This window comes from Coenobita brevimanus, chromosome 93 (genome assembly GCF_032717465.1).
Source record: "Coenobita brevimanus isolate Jiangsu-jjx chromosome 93, ASM3271746v2, whole genome shotgun sequence".
Classification (NCBI taxonomy): Eukaryota; Metazoa; Arthropoda; class Malacostraca; order Decapoda; family Coenobitidae; genus Coenobita; species Coenobita brevimanus.
The window spans coordinates 57,854,141-57,875,589 of NC_137046.1; the positions used below are offsets into that span (position 1 = coordinate 57,854,141).

At 42.6% G+C, this 21,449-nt stretch overlaps 1 protein-coding gene across 1 annotated transcript; it reads right to left on the bottom strand.

Moving 5' to 3' along the window:
- Positions 1–8,462: 8,462 nt before the first annotated feature.
- Positions 8,463–17,421, bottom strand: LOC145412449 (uncharacterized). Its single transcript, XM_080282333.1, has 4 exons — positions 17,365–17,421; positions 15,369–15,615; positions 13,813–13,918; positions 8,463–9,735 (listed from the first exon to the last, which is right to left on the bottom strand). The coding sequence occupies exons 1-4, from the start codon at positions 17,419–17,421 to the stop codon at positions 8,463–8,465; spliced, it is 1,683 nt and encodes a 560-aa protein (XP_080138459.1).
- Positions 17,422–21,449: the final 4,028 nt, after the last annotated feature.

Below are 21,449 nucleotides of genomic sequence, written 5' to 3' on the forward strand. Positions count from 1 at the left end.
CGACAGCACGAGAGCAGACAGAGATGGGGAGCAGAAACGAGAGGTATAGAACGGTGCCACAGAATGAGAACAAAGATGGAGAGGGAGTACAGAAACCAGAACAAGGGAGCACACAGGGATGGGAGACGGGAATTACGGGGTGCGACAGGCGGAGGAACAGAGACGTCAAGCGTGTGTAAAGGATTAATCAGCCGGACAGTTACAGACGCGTCCTGCCACTGGCTCTCACGACAACATAATCGTCTCCATCACAATATCTGTCCACCCACTGATGCAACACTGAGCACGTCCGTCGTCCCTTTGATGCAACACAGCTCTATATACATCCGTCGTCCCAGTAACCTCCTCAGTACCACTCTCCTTTAGACGGATAGGGACCGTAAGTGGGTCAAGTTATATGCTAATTTCCTCAGATTGCATGAAGATCTCGTTTGCTTCTCCAGTTTAACATATCCTGCAGCCACCAAGTCAAGGCGTTTGGGACTGAACGAACTGTTTTTCTTCGGTCTGCCTTCCCAATTCAACATAGCCCATAGATAAGAAGAGCACGGAATTAGGCCAAAAAATCACAAGGTTTGAGAACGTACACATTGCTCTTTCTCTCGTTCTCTTCCTGAATAAAACATAAATGAATATAACATGAGATTTAGAGATAGGTATTTATTTTTCTCCTCTCTGTACGTCTTGGAGATACTAGGACGGGATAATTTGCCACACTGGATTAATATTTCTCACATAATATTGTACAAACTCCAAAAGAATGACACTGTAGCAAAGTCTTGGCATTCCCGAGACAGACGGCAGAGAAAACGTCATGGTATGGGGCGAAACCAACGAGGCACAGCAAAATAAGGGAGAAAAAGATCCACAGAAAAATTCGTGAAATCGGTGGATACAAACTATAGGAAAATATGTCTAGGAACACAGGTAAATACGGAGAAATCACAGCAACACAGTAGGGGTCAGAACAGCACAGATTTCACAGCAACGAAGAGGAGTAATTGATTCAGAGGATTCGTGGTAACATAGGAAATTCACGGCATCCGAGACTTCACAGTGCCGGAGAATTCACAGTAGTACAGAAAACTTAAAATTTCACAAGTAAAATTCACAGCAACACAAATAATTCTACGTAACACAAAAAAAATCACAGCATTATAGGTCACTAATAGAAAGAGTTTACAGTAACAGTTATATCACGATTTAAACACAAGGATTTCTCAGCAACGCAGGTGATTCACAGCAACACAGTCTTCACAGCAAACACACATGACCACACCTCACAGCAACAGCGGAGAAGGGTCAAGAAAACATGATAAAATTGATCGCTAAAACAGAAGGAAGAGCCACAGAGAAAGAATACAGGAGAGACACAGAGAAACAACAGAAGAAATGGAAGAGGAGAAGGAACAAGTCAAGGAGGACCAACACAAAGACAGATAAACAGAGAGAGAGGGACGAGTTGGTGACGAAAGTAGAACACAGAAAGAGAAGAAGCGGGAATAAAAGGATGAACTCAGAGGAGAGAGACTGTCGCAGGAGAAAGGGGAAAAATGAAGAAATGGTGTAAGGCAAAGACGACGAGCGCAGGAGGTACAGAGAGCGAGAGAAGGACGAGGTGGTGACGAGAGTGGAGGACAGGACGAGAAGGAACGGGAATAAAAGGACGAACACAGAGGGATGAGGTTGTGACAAGAGAAAGGGGGAAAAGAAGAGATGATACAATAGATGACGAATGCAGGAGATACAGAGAGACAGAGAGGGAGACACAGAGACACAGAGAGGGACGAGATGGTGACAAGAGGATAGCACGGGGGAGTCTGAGGCTCTCTGGGTGTATCGGCCAGTGTGTCTTTGGGCTCCCTCGAGTACTCTTCTGTGCCACGCCTCTCTTTCTTTCTCAAGTACCTACCCCCCTTCCACCCCCCCATGAGGCCTCTTCCTCCCCTTCTTCTGTCTCATCCCTTTTGTGTCTATAGTTGATTTTCTTTTAAAGTGTAAGAAAAACATCCGAAGAGGCAGACCTCCTCCTCTTCCTCCTCCTCATCCTCTTGTCTCTTGTGAAGTTAATTTTCCTTTAATTAACAAAAAAGAGGCAGAGCTAAATGTTCCTTCTCCACTTCAATCCTTTTTTTCCTATAATAAATATCCTTCCATTAATGTGTGAGAAATTCACCCATTCCCTCCTCCTCTTCCATTTTTTCTCTTTTGTGTATATAATTTATTTTTGTATTTTACTGTATAGAAAACTACGAATCTTCTCCTCTTTCACCTCTACTTTGTGTCTAATATTCCAATCGTTCTTTAATGTGAGAAAGACACCCACAATGGCAATGAAAAAGTAAAAAAAAAAAATGTTGTATTCCTTTTGCATCTCCCGTTTTTTCGTGTACTGCTGAGATTACAAATAAAAGGTTTATTTCTCTCTCTCTCTCTTTATCTGTCTATCTATTAATCTCTATCTATTTAGAGAGAGAGAGAGAGACGGACAAACCAATTCTCTGAAGCCTGCTCTGGAAGTTCCGCCACAAAGTACATTATGAATACCTCAGGCTACGATTAGACGCTAACTTGCCTTCCAACACAGTACCGGGAACCACCTCTCCTAACAACACCCTCATCTACCCTTTCCCTTCCCCACTTCTGTCTACCCTTTCTCTCCTCCATCTCCATCTACCCTGCCACAATCTGCACTCCCGTCTGTGTCTGTCTTTCCCTTCTATCTTCCTGCCACAACTACCCCTTCCCAACAACCCCACCTCGACCTTATTCTCCCCCCCCCACCTCTGTCTCCCTTGCCATAACACGCACCCCCTTCATCTCTGTCTTTCCCTTTTATCTTCCTACCACAACCCCCCCTCCCCCTCCCTCACCTAACCCGTACAGTAACCCTCCTCTGTGTTACCCTCACAACCCCCCTCCCTCTCATCACATCACCTCATCACCTCCACCTTCCCTACCACATCCCCTTTCCCCTCACGCACACCTTTCCCTCACCCCTCTCCCCCTGTCAACACACCTCACTCCTCGCATCTCGTTACAACCTCCCTTCCCCCCTCACTCTCTCCACCCATATCTTCCCCTCACCCCTCTCCCCCTCCCAGTAAAACCCCCTCTCCCCTTCGCTTACCCTTACAACCCCTCTTCCCCCTCCTCTTCCCCTTCCCTATCTTCGGTCATCCCACATCACCCAGACGATACCATTTATGTAGAAAACGATGTGAGCCAACTTCCGTCCCCTCCAAGTATCTCATTTCGTTAATCCTTTATCCTCTTTAACACATCCAGGTTTTCTGTGTTTTCTCAGATATCCTTTTTTTTTTTTTTTTCTGTTTCCTTCCTTTTATGTCTCTTAATTTGAGGCAAGATGAGGCGAGATGAAGGAAAGTAAGATAAAAGACACACAGACAAGGTAAGGTAAGGTAAGGTGAGATGGGATGATGTAAGGTAAGATACGGTAAGGTAAGGTAAGGTAAGGTAAGGTAAGGTAGGGTAGAGTGATGAGACGTGAGGTGAAGTGAGGTGAGGTAACGGTGTTAAGGAGGGTACGCAAGAAAAATATTATCCAGTCTTCCTCCCTCACCAGGACGATATGGCGCTAGATACACACTGGCCTTCCTCTTTCCTACTCAGAAAAACGCCTTATATTTATCCAGCTATCTATTTTTAACTTGAGTTGTCCTCAAACCCAGAAACTACATATATATAGATAGATAGATGGATAAATATATAGATAGGTATAGATACTTATACGTCATAGTTTCTCCTAATGGTGTATTGTGCCTGTTTACACCTCGGGCATGTTAGTTACACTCCTCCCTAACACATCATACCAGGAGTATTGCCTATGGGTAGAGATGCACACTAAGCCTCCCTCATCTTAGGAATATTTGCCAGTACAGGAAAGTAAGAAGTAAAAGAGGTAATTAGGTAAACTTTTGTCTCCGACTGCACACACACACACACACACACACACACACACACACACACACACACACACACACACACACACACACACACACACACACACACACACACACACACACACACACACACACATAATAAAGCCATAATAAGCTTTAAAAAGGAAGGACGTGATAATATGTAGAGCAACAGAGACAGCAGTGATACCACCAAAACTCTGATGGCAGCAGTGGGGTGGGCTGGTGAGTGGAGTGGTGTGGTGGTGATCCTAACGCCGACTGCAGCGATTTATTTTTCTTATTACACGTTTTCTTGTATGTTGCTTACGAGTCTTTAGTATAGTTTCTCTCAAGGAAGACGATAAGAAAGTGTTAAATGCAAAATTAATCGCTGTTCAGATAAAGCTTGAGGGAAAGGTTGAGAATAAGGCAAGAACAAAGGGATTCGATTTCAGAACAGTCAAAGGTCAAGGTCAGAGGCCAAGGTTAAATGTAAGAGTTATAGGACAAGATCGCCTCAAACAGTTTAATCTGATCTGTCTAAACTTGGTGGAAGGTTTAAGGGTCAGGCAAGAATGACGTGCTTCGATCTTGAGAGCAATCGGCCACAGGTCAAGGTCACGGATGCTCAGCCCTTTGACCAAGTGGTGGGCGTGAGGGTTGCACTGCGTTCTCCCTCTGTCTGCCACCAATCGATTTACTGACGCTGGAAAGGATATGTTGTAGTGGCGTGTTTATGAGGGCCAAGTGTAAACCCTTTGTTGTTCAAAAGCATCTCCGGAACTGAAGAAAATCGTCTGGATATAGAAAAACAAAACAAAAAGCTACTGTGATGCTAAAGAGTAAGACTATAATGTGTAATGCATGGTTGCTGAAACAGGATATATAGGTCAGTGCTTCAGAAAAAATCGCCAAAAAATTCTGTTTGAGAACATGAGGCACTGGGAGGACGAAACTTTTTTTCATTTCTTTTCTGTTTCTTTTGTCTGTTCTTTCTTTTTACGTCTCATTCTTTCTTTCGTGTTCCTTTTGCTTTTCCATTCGTCCTTTTTTTTTTTTTCTCTTACTCAGGTGAAAAGCGACTCGTCAGTCTCTCCTTGAATGTTTGGACCGACATGCTAATCCTCAGGTTCCTAGGTTCTGGATTGGAGAAGAAAGGACTTGATGGATGGACGGAGGGAGGGAGAGAGGGATGGATGGAAGGATGGAAGGAGGGAGGGAGGGAGGGGGGTGGAGTAAGAGGGGGAGGGAATGATGGATGGGTGGATGAATGATTGGATAGGAGATATTAAACAAACATGTGCATACCTTCAAAAATAGGTTTTATTTACTCACAAAATATCAGGAAATATGGCGTCTTACATCTATTTGGACACAGAGATTTTTCCCCCCACTAAGGGATCATGTAAGGCACGTAAAATTTCCTACATGGTCGTACACAGAGGACCCTTGCCTCGTGGGATAAGAAGGCTCCCTCGCACGTCTTACTTGTTTGAAGGGTGGTCCATATTATAACGCTCCTCTTTCATTCCGCGAAATATTTAGGTGTAGTACGTGGAATATTGGTTCAGTACGTGAAATACAGGTGTAGTACGTGAAATACAAGTGTAGTACGTGAAATATATCGCTAAGAAGTGCTAGAAATCCCCCTTAACCTCACGAGAATAAGTCCCCAAGATAAAAGAGATTAAAATACACATAAGTTACCCCTGCATGGCGGTACATAGTCTACTAAAAGCCACTACAGAACCCAACTACAGCATGACCAATGGAGGATTTTCTTCACCTCTAAAATCTCATTCCTCTAAGCATGCCATCTGAGCAATATCCTAGCAAGCTTTTTTTTACTTTATCAGTACGATGACGTATTACTGTATATATTTTCTAGCCTGTTCTTGTTGCCATCAAATAAACTTGCTCGATCAAGGAACACCTCTATATATATATCTAATTTTTAAGGCTTGGATGAGGGGGCTTGGTGACGTAAACCCCTCCTATATTCGGCAGACCACTGATTACATGTGATGAAATAATAATGTTATTTTCCACATTATGTACAATAAATACCTTAAATATATAGTTGTCATAGAATCCTTTCAATGAAAATAGATTTTGTAATAGATTTTGAGGAATTTGGTGAAGAGCAGATATGAATTCAAACTTATGATTTTGCTAGGAAACACGTCCTCCCTCCTTTCCAAAGTGCTGGATCTGGCCTCGTTCTTTATCTCTACCTAATTCTTTAAGCAGCAAAAAGTAGACTAAGATGTGAGTCATAATTATCAAAATATAGAAGAGGTCTAAGTACTGAAGGACCTGAGGTGAAAACACAGAAGTTTTAGATATGATACTGTGATAAACCTAACGCTCACTCACTACACGTATTTTTGGTAACTAGGAGAGTCAGGCTAGTTCAGAAAATACGCAAGTACACGTTTTCTTCTGTATCTCAAGATGATTTTTCATACTTTCTTGTTTGACTGGAAATTAACTAAAACTCAAAAATTAGTTTATCATGCTATTGTTCAACTGGAATGTGGCTAAACTCAGACGAAAGGAATCCATTACATTTCTGTTTGATGGATATATTGCCAATCAGAAACAGAAGACCCATACACTCTTGTCTGAAGGGAAAATAGTTAGACTTAAGCGAAAAGGAATTCAAAACGCTGCTGCTTGATTGAAAGGTAGTTGATCCCAAACAAAAGTAGTTCCACATACTATTATTTGACAGGAAGTAGGTAAAAGACAGACGAAGAATATAGTCCAGTATACTATCGTCTTGCTGGAGTGCCGTAGGACCAAAAAAAAAAAATCATTGAGTAAAACACAGAAAAAAAATGAAAGAATGTAATTTTTGTGACCACTGAAGGCGTTTAAAGATGTCTGTTGTGATATTTTTATTTCTGGTTCGAGGAGATAAATTAAAATATATACTGTCCTTTTTTTTAAAATTAATTTCAGGTGGCTGTCAATACGGATGAATAAAAAAAAAGATGAAAATGTATGAAGGTTTGTGTCATATTCTCTTCAATGACTGCTCACACGCATATAAACAGGGCGGTCAGTATATAAGGCTGCTATTCCATTTACTACTCCCACGGCCACACCCACGCCCAAACCAGCAGAAGGAGCCGTACACGCAACACACGATACCACCAGCGAGTTTCTAGTGCAGCGCTATTTACGGACTGCCCTGTACAGTACAGAGAAAAATATGTACAGCCCGCTTTGGTATAACACCTATATTTCCAGCTGAATATAGCACACGTTTCTAAAGTTACCAGATATAATTCCTGTGTCCCTATCTAAGCATCACGAACACTCCCTAACTCTATTCACACACACACCATAGATATATAAAACTATCTCTCAAAGGGTCGAAGTCCAGGTGGCACAGGAGACTTCGCAGCAAATTTCCCTTAGCAACTTAGTTTTTTACACCTTTTCATACGTTACTTAAAATCGCTTTAATATCGAAACAGTTTGCATCAATAACGAAGATGATTTTGAGGGGCAAAGTCTGATTGAATATCTCTATGGGGGTGGTGCTACTCGCTCCAGTATCAACACGATTTGCCTTCATAACAGATAAGAATGACAGATTAGGGAATACTGTGCTTCTTCTTATCTTCCATCCTTTCCCACATTCATATGAGACGCAGAGCCCGGAATAAATTGCTAAGGAAGAGGTGTTAGGAAATCCCCCACGGCCACCTGGATCACGACCCTCATGATAAAACTACGGTAGGATCATTCGTTATCAGTTATGCCTCTGTTATCGCAGTTATTGTTTTTTTGTATCGTTGACCCAGCTTCGACAATTACCCCCTCGGCTATACCGTTACCAGCGAAGTTACCTGTTACTACACCACACCTGTAACCCTTAATTGGCTACAGGTAACAGTGTAGTTATTCTCATTTATTTATTTATTTATTTACTTATCTAACCATTTTTTATTGTAATGCTAGAAACTATTTACTTGAGTGATGGTTGGCTGACATAGGGGACTCCTTGGCACATCTTCCTTAGTGATTTATTTTCTAACTTACGCCTTACTTTCTCTTCTTGTTATGGTTTATCTGTTTATTTTCGACACAGTTTGATTCAGTAACAAACAAGAGGATTATTAATGAGTTTTGTGCAAAGTAAATCGCTATAGAAAAGGCGTTAAGATATCCCCGAAGTCACCTTGAAATTCGGCCCTGAAATCTAGGGTCCTATTCTGAGTGGCTTTCGTGGTCTCGTAACACCTGTACTTCAGCTATTTATTAGGCACATAAAGCATCAATATCCTCTATTTTATTCATGCATCCTGTGTCGATATGAAAATGATATAACTAGATAAAAGAATGTTTAGGGACAATAGGCTTGATAAATCGCTAAGGAAGAGGTCTTAAGAAGTCTCTCAGGTCAATTATGCAAGCTCTAAATAGCCATGGATTCTGGAAAGCTGGCATGCAGGTCACAGACGAAACGAGAATAAATGAGTCTCCGCTGAGGTCATGACCCTGTTTGAGTTTCCCTTAGGTCAAAGGTCACTTCTTGTAGTCGGGAGCGTTCTTGGCCATCTCCGCCTGGACGTTGAAGAGTTCGAAAAAGTTCTTCTTGGCCATTTTGACGGCCGGGGTGTCGGTGACGGGCTTGGGCGCCAGGAGGTTGAGCTTCTTCTGGATGTTGAGTGACCCCTTTCTCGTCCATCCCCGCGGTCCCCAAACGAGGCTCCTGGGGTCTTCTTCCTCGTCTTCCTCCGAGGATGATGACGAAGAGCTTCCCTCTCCGTCGGCGTAGTCCTCCTCGGAAGATGATGACGATGAAGAGTCGTCCCCGCCCCACAGACCTCCCTCTTCGCTCGACGACGTGCTTTCGCCGTACTCGTCTTCTTCAGATGATGATGAGGAGTCTGAGTCGTCTTCCTCGTCTGAGTCGTCCTCTTCGTCTGAGTCTGAGTCGTCCTCTTCGTCTGAGTCTTCTTCTTCATCCTCTTCGTCTGAGTCTTCTTCTTCATCCTCTTCGTCTGAGTCTTCTTCGTCCTCGTCTTCTTCCTCGGAGTCCTCCTCCTCTTCGTCTTCATCTTCTTCCTCTGATTCTTCCTCCTCTTCTTCATCTTCATCTTCTTCTTCCTCATCTTCGTCTTCCTCATCTTCATCTTCTTCCTCTTCCTCCTCCTCATCCTCTTCTTCTTCATCTTCTTCCTCCTCATCCTCTTCTTCTTCTTCTTCTTCTTCTTCTTCTTCTTCTCCCTCATCATCGTAGTACTCATAATAATATTCAGTCTCATCTCCTGCGTGTGTGTCGATGGCAGATGATGTTCCTGCACGTGCGCTCGTTGCAGCATGCGCTCCAGTCATGGCTGCAGTTCCAGCACGTGTTCCAGTGTAAGTAGCAGCAGCAGTGGCAGTTCCAGCACGCGCACTTGTGCCAGCACGTGCGTTACTTCCAGCACGAGCGCTACTTCCAGCACGCGCTCCAGCCATAGTAGCAGTTCCAGCACGCGCTCCGGTGTAAGTAGCAGCAACAGTGGCAGTTCCAGCACGCACACTTGTTCCAGCACGTGCGCTTGAACCAGCACGCACTCCAGCAGCAGTAGCAGTGGCGGTTCCAGCACGCGCGCTTGTACCAGCACGCACTCCAGTAGCAGTTGCAGTGGCGGTTCCAACACGTGCGCCGCCTGCAACACGCCGACTACCTCCAGCACGCGCGCTCGCTCCTGCACGCGCGCTAGTTCCAGCTCGCGCTCCACTCACAGTGCCCGCCAGCTGGACTCGCGAGCCACCAGCAGCGTTTGTATCAGGGGCTTCGGCTGCCATCCTGGGGGGGAGGGGGGGGAAGGGAGAGGAGGAAAGGGAATGGGAAGAGGAGAGATGAAGAAAGGAGAGGGAGGAAGAGGGATAAGGAAAGGAAGAAGGATGAGGAAGAGCAATAAGAAGAGACGATGAGAGAAACGAATAATAAAGAGGTGAGGAAAGAGGAAATGGGGAATGAAAATAAGGAGAGGAAAAGGATGCGTGAGGATAAGGGGGAAGAGGATGAAAAGGAGGGAAAGAAGAGGGGGGGATGAAAATGGGAAGGAGAGAGTAGGAAAGTGGTAAGAAAAGAGGGGAAGGAAGAGAGGAAAAGAATGAAGGAGGGGTGAGGGGAAAGAAAGAGTAAAGACAAAGGACAAGGACGACAGGGAAAGGAGGGAAAGGGAGAAGTGAGGAAAAAGGAAAAGAAGAGGGAAGAAATGATAAAGACAGGTGCGGGAAGGAAAATGACGAGAGGAAAAGATTAGGGGAAGAAGATGATGAGAATTAGAGAGCACTTCAAAAAAAATTACTAGAAACAAATGAACTAAAGGAAACTAAAGGAAATACAACAAAAACGTGAAGTGAAATATTACTACTTAAATTACTGCAAGATGTGAACAAAAATAATATCACAAAAATAATTATTAGTAAATTATAAAGTGTAAAATTTATATATTATGTTATTATGATCCGAGATATTATTACAAAGGTATTGCGACTAAAATACAAACTGAAATAACAATACTAAAATACGGAAATACTGTTACTAATATCAAATGGTAAGAAAGATTAATAATAAGAAATTAACTGAGATACAAGAGCAAAAATATTACTACTAAATCATGGACTAATACATTGCTACTAAAATATTACTACTATCATCTACTGTGCTGCTTCCACTACTGTCTATTTGTCTACTGTACCTAGTAATACCCACTATCTACCTGTGCTACCTTAATTAACTCCTACAATTCGCTACACCTGGACTACTTACATCACTCTTACTAAAAAATAACAAAGTCCTTCCATAATTATTTCCTATGCTCTTTCCATTGCTATGTACTTGTCTACTTATTAACTAACATTTACCTGGCCAACCTAATTAACCCCAATACCACACCACACCTGTACTACTTACACCTTACCTTTATGTTATAGATTCCTACACCGTATATCCCAATACTAACTTACCTGTGTTAGTACTTCCCACCCGTACCTACAGTACCTGCTCTGTTAATTAAACCACAGTGCTTACCTTTGCTGCTACCTTAATACACCCCAATGTCACGCTACACCTGGACTACTTACACACCCCTCTTACTCAACTCGGCATTATTGAACGCTTTCGCATCTACCCGGGTTGCGTAACAGAGTCAGCATAAATCGGGGTCACCTTCAATCCACTTACTTTACATAATGGGCGAGTGTGAAGCTGGGATAATCTGCCTCTCATTACACGCAGGGACGAAATCTGACCTTCTACGCCCTGGTGTGGCCTTGTGTGACCTTCGCTGGCTTTGTTTTTATTTTTTATGGCTTCCTTTCACCTTGTATCGATTTTGTGACCTTCAACGGCCTTGTTTTTTACTTTTTGTGAATTCGGCCTTGTTTTAGACCTTTTGTGAATTTGTTTGACCCTGTGTAGGTTGATGTGACCTTTGATGACCTTGTTTATTACCTTTTGTGAGTTTGACCTTGTGTGGGCTCTTGTGACCTATGCTGATCTTGTTCTTGACCTTTTGTGAATTTTTTGACCTTATGTGGACTTATGTGATCTTTGATGGCCTTGTATTTGACCTCTAGTGAATCTGTTTGATTTTGCGTGGCCTTATGTGACTTCGATTTCCTCGTTTCTAAATTTATTTGACCTTGTTTGGCCTTGTGTGACCTTACTGACCTTGTTTTGACCTTTTGTGACACTGCTAGACATCGCCTGACATTCCGTGATCGTTTTGTTATCTTTTATGACCATCTATCATTATTATTTTCTCTGACGATATATAATTTTATCTTACCTCCTGCGGGCTTGTGTGACCTTTGCCTCTCTGACTTTGTGGGACATATTGTGACCTCGTCCGACCTTGAGTGGTTTGTGTAATTTTCTGTGATGGATTACTGTCTTACCTGACCCTCTGAAGTCTTTTATGAACGTCTATATGTTCTTTTTATCGGTAACTTTCCTTGACCTTATGACCTTGTCTGACCTTTTACTGATCTTGATAAATCTTCCTTGGCCCACTGTGATTTTTCCTTGACCTTCTGTGACATTCCCTCTCCTGTGACCTTGCTTAACCTTTTATGACTTTTTATATTATCATCTGATCTTCCCTCATCTTCCATCTCTGACCTCCCTTGACCTTCCGCAGCCTTCCAAGACCCCTTCATAACCTTGCCTGACCTCTCCTTGACGTTGGCTGCCGCATCCAATTACCGTGATATTTAAGTGGATGCCTGTGCCTGTGCCTGGATCCAAAGAAGGCATTGACAAGCAACCCCCCTTTTCTCCCCCCTCCTTCCTCGAACCTCTTCCCCCCTTCCTCCTCCCCTTTTCTCCCCTTCCTCCCCCAACCTTCCCCCTACCCCACACCTGACTCTTGCTCTATAACCTTCCTTGCATTCCACACAAATACGCAGATAACAAGGACGGATTTCCAGCGTCTTTTAATTAATTTGGGGATCTTATTCCAGGCTGATTCTGATTTCCACTGATTTTGTCCTCATTACAATAGTCTCCTGTATTTATTTTCGGGGGACAATTTATTCTGGGGATTGCTTGACTTTGGGGGACTGCTTGATTTTGGGGATAGCTTTATGTGGAGGAAAGCTTTAAACTGGGGACTGCTATATTTTGGGGATTCCTTTATTTTGGGAATAGCTTTATGAGGGGGGGGGGAAGCTTTACTTTGGGGGACCGCTTTATTTGGGGGATTGCTTTATTTTGGAAGACGCTTTATTTAGGGGATTGGTTTATTTTGGAGAGTGTGTTATTTGGGGGAATGCTTTATTTTGGGGAGTGCTTTATTTGAGGGATGGCTCTATTTTGGAGAGTGCTTTATTTTGGGGATTGGTTTATTCGGGGATTGCTTTATTTGGGGGATTGCTTTATTTTGGGGATAGATTTATTTCGGAGGATAACTTTATTTTAGGGGATAACTTTAGATATAGCTTCCGTCGGACGCAACCATCAGTAAATCCTTCGCTACGAAAGGCTCTCCCTATTCGAAATAAAATTGTTAGGGGTAATAAAGGAAAAATAAAGAATTAAAAAAAATGTTATTGCCCTGAAAAAGTCTGTTTTTTCCTGTTCAGCATTTATCTGTGGGAAATAAGTCAGTGTAAATAAAAGACAGTATACGGGAGAACACCGGTGAAAATTAAGAGAGAGAGAGAGAGAGAGAGAGAGAGAGAAGGGTGCGAAAGAGGCTCCTAGGCCCAAGTGACTGATGCTTTTGGAGTGTGTGTGTGTGTGTGTGTGTGTGTGTGTGTGTGTGTGTGTGTGTGTGTGTGTGTGTGTGTGTGTGTGTGTCCAATCACCATAATGGGTGATTTGTTTTTAAAGAAAGTATAAGGAGAGGAGAGAGCAGAAATATTCACTTAAGTCTCTTATTCTTTACGCAAAAAACAAGTCTTAAAACATCATCATCATCATCATCACCACAACCATTCTCCTCTTCCCTCATTCTCCTCCTCCTTCTCCCTGCCCTCCTCCTCTTTCTCCTCCTCCTGATCATCATCATCATCATCATCTTCATTATTCCTATATTTCCCGCTAACACACAGGGTAAGTGGACTCAAGAAATAGGTAAAAGAAAGCCGTGCCTGTCTACCCTGTCTGTGCCTTTCTCTACCAAACTAAACCCACCTGTGCCTTCCTTCTCCTGCCTCTCTGTGTCTGCCTCTGCCTACGTCCTTACTTGTGCCTCTACCATCCTCACCTGAACACCTCTGCGCCTGATTATGCTTATCTGTGCCTATCTATCCCTGTCTCTCCCTTCCTATGCCTGTCCTTGCTTTCTCATCCCTGCCTGAGCCTGGATCTACGTCCCTGCATGCCCCTGAATCCGCCTTCGTCCGTGCCTGTCCGTGCCTGACTACGTACCTGGCCTGTTGTTTGTAGAGCTTGAAGAAGTTCTTGCGGGCCTTCTTCACCTCGGGAGTGTAGTCGACCTGCATGTATCGGCGGTAGTCAGTAGGCCGGAGCTCAGCTGGGGGGAGAGAGAGAGGGTTGTTGTAGGGTTATTCTGTGGGGAGAGAGAGAGAGAGAGAGAGAGAGAGAGAGAGAAAATGGTCGGGTTATTTTCATCCGACGGAACTGGGTCACTCTCCCAAATTAAATACTAGGAAATAGTAGGTTGTGGTTGCGTGAAATTCGATGTGTGTGTGTGTGTGTGTGTGTGTGTGTGTGTGTGTGTGTGTGTGTGTGTGTGTGTGTGTGTGTGTGTGTGTGTGTGTGTGTGTGTGTGTGTGTGTGTGTGTGTGTGTGTGTGTGTGTGTGTGTGTGTGTGTGTGTGTGTGTGTGTGTGTGTGTGTGTGTGTGTGTGTGTGGGGCAAGACCTTCCCCTTTACCCTAGTTAATAATTTGGCCGCGACCTAGGGCTTCAGAGCTCCTCAAAAATTTAAGGTTGCGCTCGCTGTCTCTCTCCTCTCATTCTCGCCTCCTCCTCCTCCTCCTGCTCCTCCAGCTCCTCCTCCTCCTCCTCCTCCTCCTTCTCCTCCTCCTTTACGCTTTTCTCTTTCACGTTCTTGTTGTTTTTCTTCTTACTTTTTTTTCTCTTCTTGTTCTTTCTTCACCATCCCTGAATCACATAAAAAAGCCATCTATCCATCCATCTATCTATCTGTCTATCTATCCATCCCATCCATTCATCCATTTATCTATCATCCAACCCTGTACTGCACCAGATATAAGGAATGTACGTTCTCGAGACTAGCTAAGACATTTAAGTTCAGTGTGACCAGTTAAACTTCCTCGAGCAGCATCAGTGAGAAACCCAACCATTCCTTGCATTTCGATCTTCATATCTACGTGAAATGCCTTAAACCACTGGATCACAAGGCGTCGATTTGCGGTTATATAGTCATTGTTCAACGCAGTACATGGTGTTCTAGGCTAAAAGAAATTTGATGTAATCACTCAGTGCATAGTCACCTGAAGATAATACACGTATTGCATTAAGCTAATGGTGACCCCCCTCCACCTCTATATGGATGCAATAATAATAATAATAATAATAATAATAATAATAATAATAATAATAATAATAACTATTAGTAAACACAGAAACAACAAGAAAGAGCCCTCAGAGTGCAACACCCGCGTACACCAACTGATCTAAGGGCCGAATATATGATTTTTACCTGTGACTTTAGCCCTCGACAAATTACGCTCAAAATCGAACTGCCTCACTCTTGCCTAGCCCTTAACCCTTCCACCAACATAGGTTCAAATCAGATTAGAATTATCTGACTTTACTTTTTCCAATCACCTTGAACTTTGACCTTTCCCTGTACTGATGGTTCTCAAAATCGGATATCCTTTCACTTGTCTTACCGTTAACCCTTCCATAGAGTCAACAGTAACCACAGACCCATAACCTTTCTCTTGCCTTACCCTCAACACTTCCATAATGTCAACAGTCACCGAAGTCCACTCACCCTGCCTCTGTGTCGCCGCCGGTGCCCTGTGTACTGTCGGAGGGGCGAGGGCGTTGGAGCTGGCGACCCTGGAGCTGGCGGAGGGGGAGGAGGAGGCCTGGTAGTGATGATTGGCCGTGTAGGTGTATCCCGTCGTAGGCCCATTGTTGTAGACCACGGAGTAGGAGTGAAGGGGAGTCCTTGGCGCCCCCAGCACTCCACCATTCTCCGGCGCCAACACAGCCCCCGTCGCCACCACCAACAGTACCTGAGTGGGGGAATGTGAAGGTCCGATTAGGCATGGGCTGGGTGGGGGCTGGGAGGTATGTTGTGTGTGTGTGTGTGTGTGTGTGTGTGTGTGTGTGTGTGTGTGTGTGTGTAAAACATAATTAAATAGATAAATATATATTTTAATTATTTAATTAAAAAAAGCGTACTGAGATACAAACAAAGAGATATACAGATAAACAGATAGATAGATAGATAGACAGACAGATAGATAGATAGATAGATAAATATAAATAGATAGACAGATATACAGACAGACAGACAGGTAGATAGATAAATAAATAAATAAATAAAAGCCTATCAAGGTACAAATAGCATTTTCACAGATCAAGGAAAATGTCGAATTATGACGCAAGGAAGAAAATTAATAACTAATACGTAAGTCCATTTTAACACCTCAGGGGGAGTGCCAGGTAGAGTGAAGGGAAAAACGAAATACAAAAAAAATACAAAGAATTATGTAATATATATAAGTAATCTCGGGGACAGCGTAGGCGAACCAGTTTTAAAAATACATAAACACACATAATACTTCGATTACATGAAGGAAAATGTCTGGTAAGGCAGGGATAAAAGCGAGATACAAAGGTGGAGAAAGATTATGTACTGTATGTCTCTTGTTGAAGGCTGAGAAGGCAGATGTAGGTTCTGTTAAAAAGGAATTTGTATACAGTATACCTAAATGTATAAATTTTTGATGTATCAGTGTTAGTACAGTAATGGTGGTGGATGTAGTAGTAGTAGTAGTAGTAGTAGTAGTAGGTTTTGTTGTAGCCCCTGGTTCATCCAAAACGCGAAGCCAGTGGACTGCAGACTTAAGTTACCCTTCTTCTGCTGTCCACCACCCTCCTTTTGGGGGAAAGGGAGAGAAGAGGCGTTAATATAACCGAACAGTGGAGCCACTCAGTTATATCGGTGCCACCACGTGAAGGCGTCCCTCTTCAGCACCACAGCAAGGGAAAAGACGAGATACAAAGCCGACAATACAAAGACTTATGTAATTTCTCCTCCACTCGCTCGGGACGCAATAAAGAGGCATCAGGTTCAAGGATACAAACCCACGACCTACTGGAAACAATAACACTCTACTCCGAAGAGACTAGTGAACGACCTTGCCTTTGCCCTTGTGGGAAAAAAGGGCAACACGTGTGCTAGGAGGTAGGGTCACCATGCCTCTACGTTAGTGCAGGGATGTGTGTTTCAAGTCCCACAATCCTACCCTCAGCTAGGTCTAAATAAACAGACTATAGAAAAGTTTCACGTCTTCATCGCCTTCGTGTCAGTAGTAACCTCTAGAGTTGTATAGTTGTGCATCGATTATATTTGTTATGAGCTTTATATATATATATATATATATATATATATATATATATATATATATATATATATATATATATATATATATTCTCCCTTTCTCTCTCTCTCTCTCTCGTGACCCCTCCAGCAAAGTGTTAATCACTTACATAACATGGCAAGGTGACACGAGAGACTCCTTGCTGTGTGTGTGTGTGTGTGTGTGTGTGTGTGTGTGTGTGTGTGTGTGTGTGTGTGTGTGTGTGTGTGTGTGTGTGTGTGTGTGTGTGTGTGTGTGTGTGTGTGTGTGTGTGTGTGTGTGTGTGTGTGTGTGTAACATGGCAAGGTGACACGAGAGACCTCCTTGCATTGCGTGTGTGTGTGTTGGAGGTCACATGGAAGGTCAGACATGAGCTGTCTGGGCGAGTTAGGTCACCCCAGGTTCCTGCGTCACAGAGGAGCGCAGCAACACCTCTAAGATACTGTGACGCATTTCTGTGACGCAAGGACAAAGTTTCTCATAATTTTTCACCTCTTCGTATCACTTTCTTATACTAGCTTATAGTTTCTAATGGCTGAGAGAGAGTTGGTATGTTTCTCTGCCTAATATTTCACCTCTTATTGTTATCACTTTCCCTTGCTGGATAATACAATATTCTTATGCTGAGAAAGGATTGGTTTGTCTGCCTAATATTTCACCCCCTCTACGCCTTACTTTTCTCTCCTGGCTAATATTCCTAGGCTGAGAGAGGCATGATATGCTTCTCCGGCTAATATTTCACCACCTGTACATCTCACTTTTCGTTCCTGGCTAATATTTCTGAGAGAGGAGGTTGGTATGTTTCTCTACCTACAATTATACTTCCATGTTTTATTCTCCTATGCAAATATTCGTAAGCTGAGAGCGGCCTGGTATACCCACATTTGATTCTCTTTGATATGATACGTTAGGGAGGAATGCGAGGGACATGAGCTAAGGATGGATCAAACACCTGTACGACGCTCGCAGGTAATGAAAATCTGCGTGACCAGGTGAGTAGGTTAGTAGAATGGTGTAGCTGTGTAAGTAAAAGTGTGTAAAACTGTGAAACGGTGGAATATCATCATCATCAGCAGCAGCAGCAGCATCAAGCACCTCATCATCATCATCGTCATCATCATCATCATCATCTCCATCATCAATCATCATCATAAAGGGACTGGCAGGAAGCAGGAACAGGAAGAGATAGAGGCGGGAGAATCGATCACCATGGAATGTGACGTAAATCCTTTTATCTTACATTCATGCCTCAAAAAATGATAATGGAGAAAATGCAAAATGAATAAACCATGGTAGTGTCAGGAAGAAAACGTAAAAACTATGTGTAGATGTAAAAATAAAAAAATAAGAGTAATAATAAAGAATAACCAAACTGAGTAAATATAAAACAGACTCTAGCCAAAATAATAATAATAATAATAGTAAAAATAATGAAATCTGAACAGCAACAGCATTATAAAAGACTGCAAAGAATAAAAAAAAGGTGCAAAACAATACTAAGTAATTAATAATGAAAAAGAAATCAGAAAAATAAAACTTGGTAAAAATATAACAGAAATATTATCCTGAAAAATCCACGACTCTTTTATGTTATTTTCCGGCTAAATAATTCACAGGCTCTGGCGTCATTTCCTCGGGCTTTCATTTGCACTTTTAATTTATATATATTTTTTCGTTCAGTGTCACATTTTTATAAAGCTTTTGCTGCCGTGTGGCCTTGTTTTACCCGGAAGTGTTGGTATTGGTATTATTATTGAGATTAGCGTTGGAATTGATGTTAGTATTAGCACTGATACTGGCACTGGTATTGATATTGGCACTGGTATTGCTATGGATATTGGTAATGGTATTTGTAATGGTCTTTGTATTGATTTTGGTATTGGTTTTGGTGTTGTGAATGACAGTGGTATCAGTACTGACATCAGTGTTAGTACTGGTATTGGTAGTGGTACTGACATCGGTATTAGTAATGGTTATGGTACTGCCGCTGACTATCACAACTACCACCATCTTACCACCACAGTCAACAGTATCAATATTACTTTGACAACTACCACCATCCCGACCACAACTACCACCGTCCTAACCACAGCTACCACCGTCCTAACCACAACTACCATACTAACCATAACTACCACCATCCCAACCACAACTACCACCATCCTAACCACAACAACCACTGCCTCAACCACCATTATCTCAACCCCTTCAATACGCTGACGTCTTTTTTTGTGTATTTTAGCGGCTACAAGACGATTTTACGCATTTCAGAAAAGCCCTTAATAAATCAAATTAATGAGGTCTATATCTAATTTTTGTAGTTTAAAAAGATCTGCCTAAATGAGAGAAAAAAATCGTCTGGATGTATCAGAAATAAAATGAATGCGGTAATAGACTGGGGGGGGGGTAAAGAATCACCTCACAATCATCAATATCATATCAGAACAACTCTACCGCAATCACAACATTCTCTCCTTCCATTTCATCTCCCATCACGGTCTCAACCACAACCACCACCTTCTCCATCACTATAACCACAGCTACCGCCACAACTATCACAACCACCACCATTTCCATCAACATAACCACAGCTACCACCACAACGACCACAGCCACACACCTACTGCCTCACAAAACAAGGAGGAAAAATGAAAGACAGAGAGAGAGAAAAAAAATAGAAAAGAGATATGATGAAAGACAAGGGAAGAGGAGAGAGGAGGGGAAGAAAAGAGACAGAGACGATGGAAAGAGAGAAGGAGAGAAGAGAAGAAAGAAAAGAGAAGGGAGGAAAGGAAAGAGGAGAGGAGATATAAAGAGAGATAGGATGATTTACGACCAAAGCATTAATTTCTCTCAGACAGTTTCTAACCAACGATCAATCACCGAGCCCCACCCACGGCCACACACACACACACACACACACACACACACACACACACACACACACACACACACACACACACACACATTTCTCTACTCTCTACTTCCCTTTGTTCCTCTCCTTTCTCTCTTTATACCTCCCTTCCTCTCCTCTCTCTCTCTCTCTCTCTCTCTCTCTCTCTCTCTCTCTCTCTCAAATAACGGAGCATAATCACAGCACCCAGCCCACCCTGTCTCCCTGTCTCACGTCCCCACCAGTAATTATTCTTCATTCTCAACCTCTTCACCCCGATCTCTCTCTCTCTCTCTCTCTCTCTCTCTCTCTCTCTCTCTCTCTCTCCCCAGAATGTAACAAAACAAATCCATCCTCTAGCACACGGGGATTGCACCCATTCACCATTACATTGAAAACACACACACACACACACACACACACAGACTCTCAGGAAGGTCACACACGGTAAGTATCGATAATATTAAGAGAATTTTAATCATTGTCATAAATTATTTTTGCCATAAAACGAGGTGGAGGCAGGATTCCGGGGGCGTGAATGGTGAGTGCATGAGTGTGCGGCCTATTTCAACTTGGCAGACTTTGATTAGTTTCGCCGTCTATTATTTTTTTTCTCTCCCTCCCTGGACCCCACCTCACCCCATCCAGAGGTTGGAAGAGAAGTGCAGATGATGATGATGATGATGATGATGATGGAATTTTAAAATGATGGTGATGATGATGATGATGATGATGATAATGATAATGAAACTTGAAACAGATGATAATGATGATGATGATGATGATGATGATGATGATGATAATGATAATGAAACTTGAAACAGATGATAATGATGATGATAATGATGATAATGATAATGAAACTTGAAACAGATGATAATGATGATGATGATGATGATGATGATGATAATGATAATGAAACTTGAAACAGATGATAATGATGATAATGATAATGATGATGATGATGATGATGAAACTTTAAACAGATGTTGCTGCTGAAGATGAACAAACTACTCTGCCAACTTCACTTACGTGGACTAATGCATCAGTATTAAGAACTTCATAGGAAAGGCAGAGTTGGTGCTAAGTTTCAAGGAGAGTTATTTCTTGATGAGAGGTTGCCATGGAAACGAGGTGGAGAGAGAGAGAGAGAGAGAGAGAGAGAGAGAGAGAGAGAGAGAGAGAGAGAGGGGGTACAATGAGTCATGGTACGAGCCGCCTTACAGTTTTCCCTCTAACCTGGCAAAATCCTCAACCCTTTTTCAGATTTGACTAGTAACCAAGGAGAATCATTCCTATTATATAAATGAATCGTTGAATTTTATGCCAACTTGGTATTCACTTAACACACTTACTCCTTTGAGTGTAGAGAGTTTCTTTCTAATGATCTCCTGAATAAAATCGTCTGAGCTTAACAGTAATATAGTACAAACTTCTAAATCACTAGTCAATATGTAAATAGACACATCCTTTAAATGCTGAACAGAAGCTTCGTTATTTCGTAGCCAGTGGGAGTTAAGGTGTCACACGTCCCCCTCTCCACGAATGCCCGAACACTTCTTATTAATTACCAGGAAACACAAAGAGT

Excerpts from the sequence above, each read along its gene's own strand:
- LOC145412449 (XM_080282333.1), bottom strand. The coding sequence starts at position 17,421 with ATGCGTCACAGTATCTTAGAGGTGTTGCTGCGCTCCTCTGTGACGCAG. Across the intron at positions 15,616-17,364 it reads CTGTGACGCAGGAACCTGGG|GTACTGTTGGTGGTGGCGAC; the intron begins GTGACCTAACTC and ends TCCCCCACTCAG. Across the intron at positions 9,736-13,812 it reads CTCTACAAACAACAGGCCAG|GATGGCAGCCGAAGCCCCTG; the intron begins GTACGTAGTCAG and ends CCTCCCCCCCAG.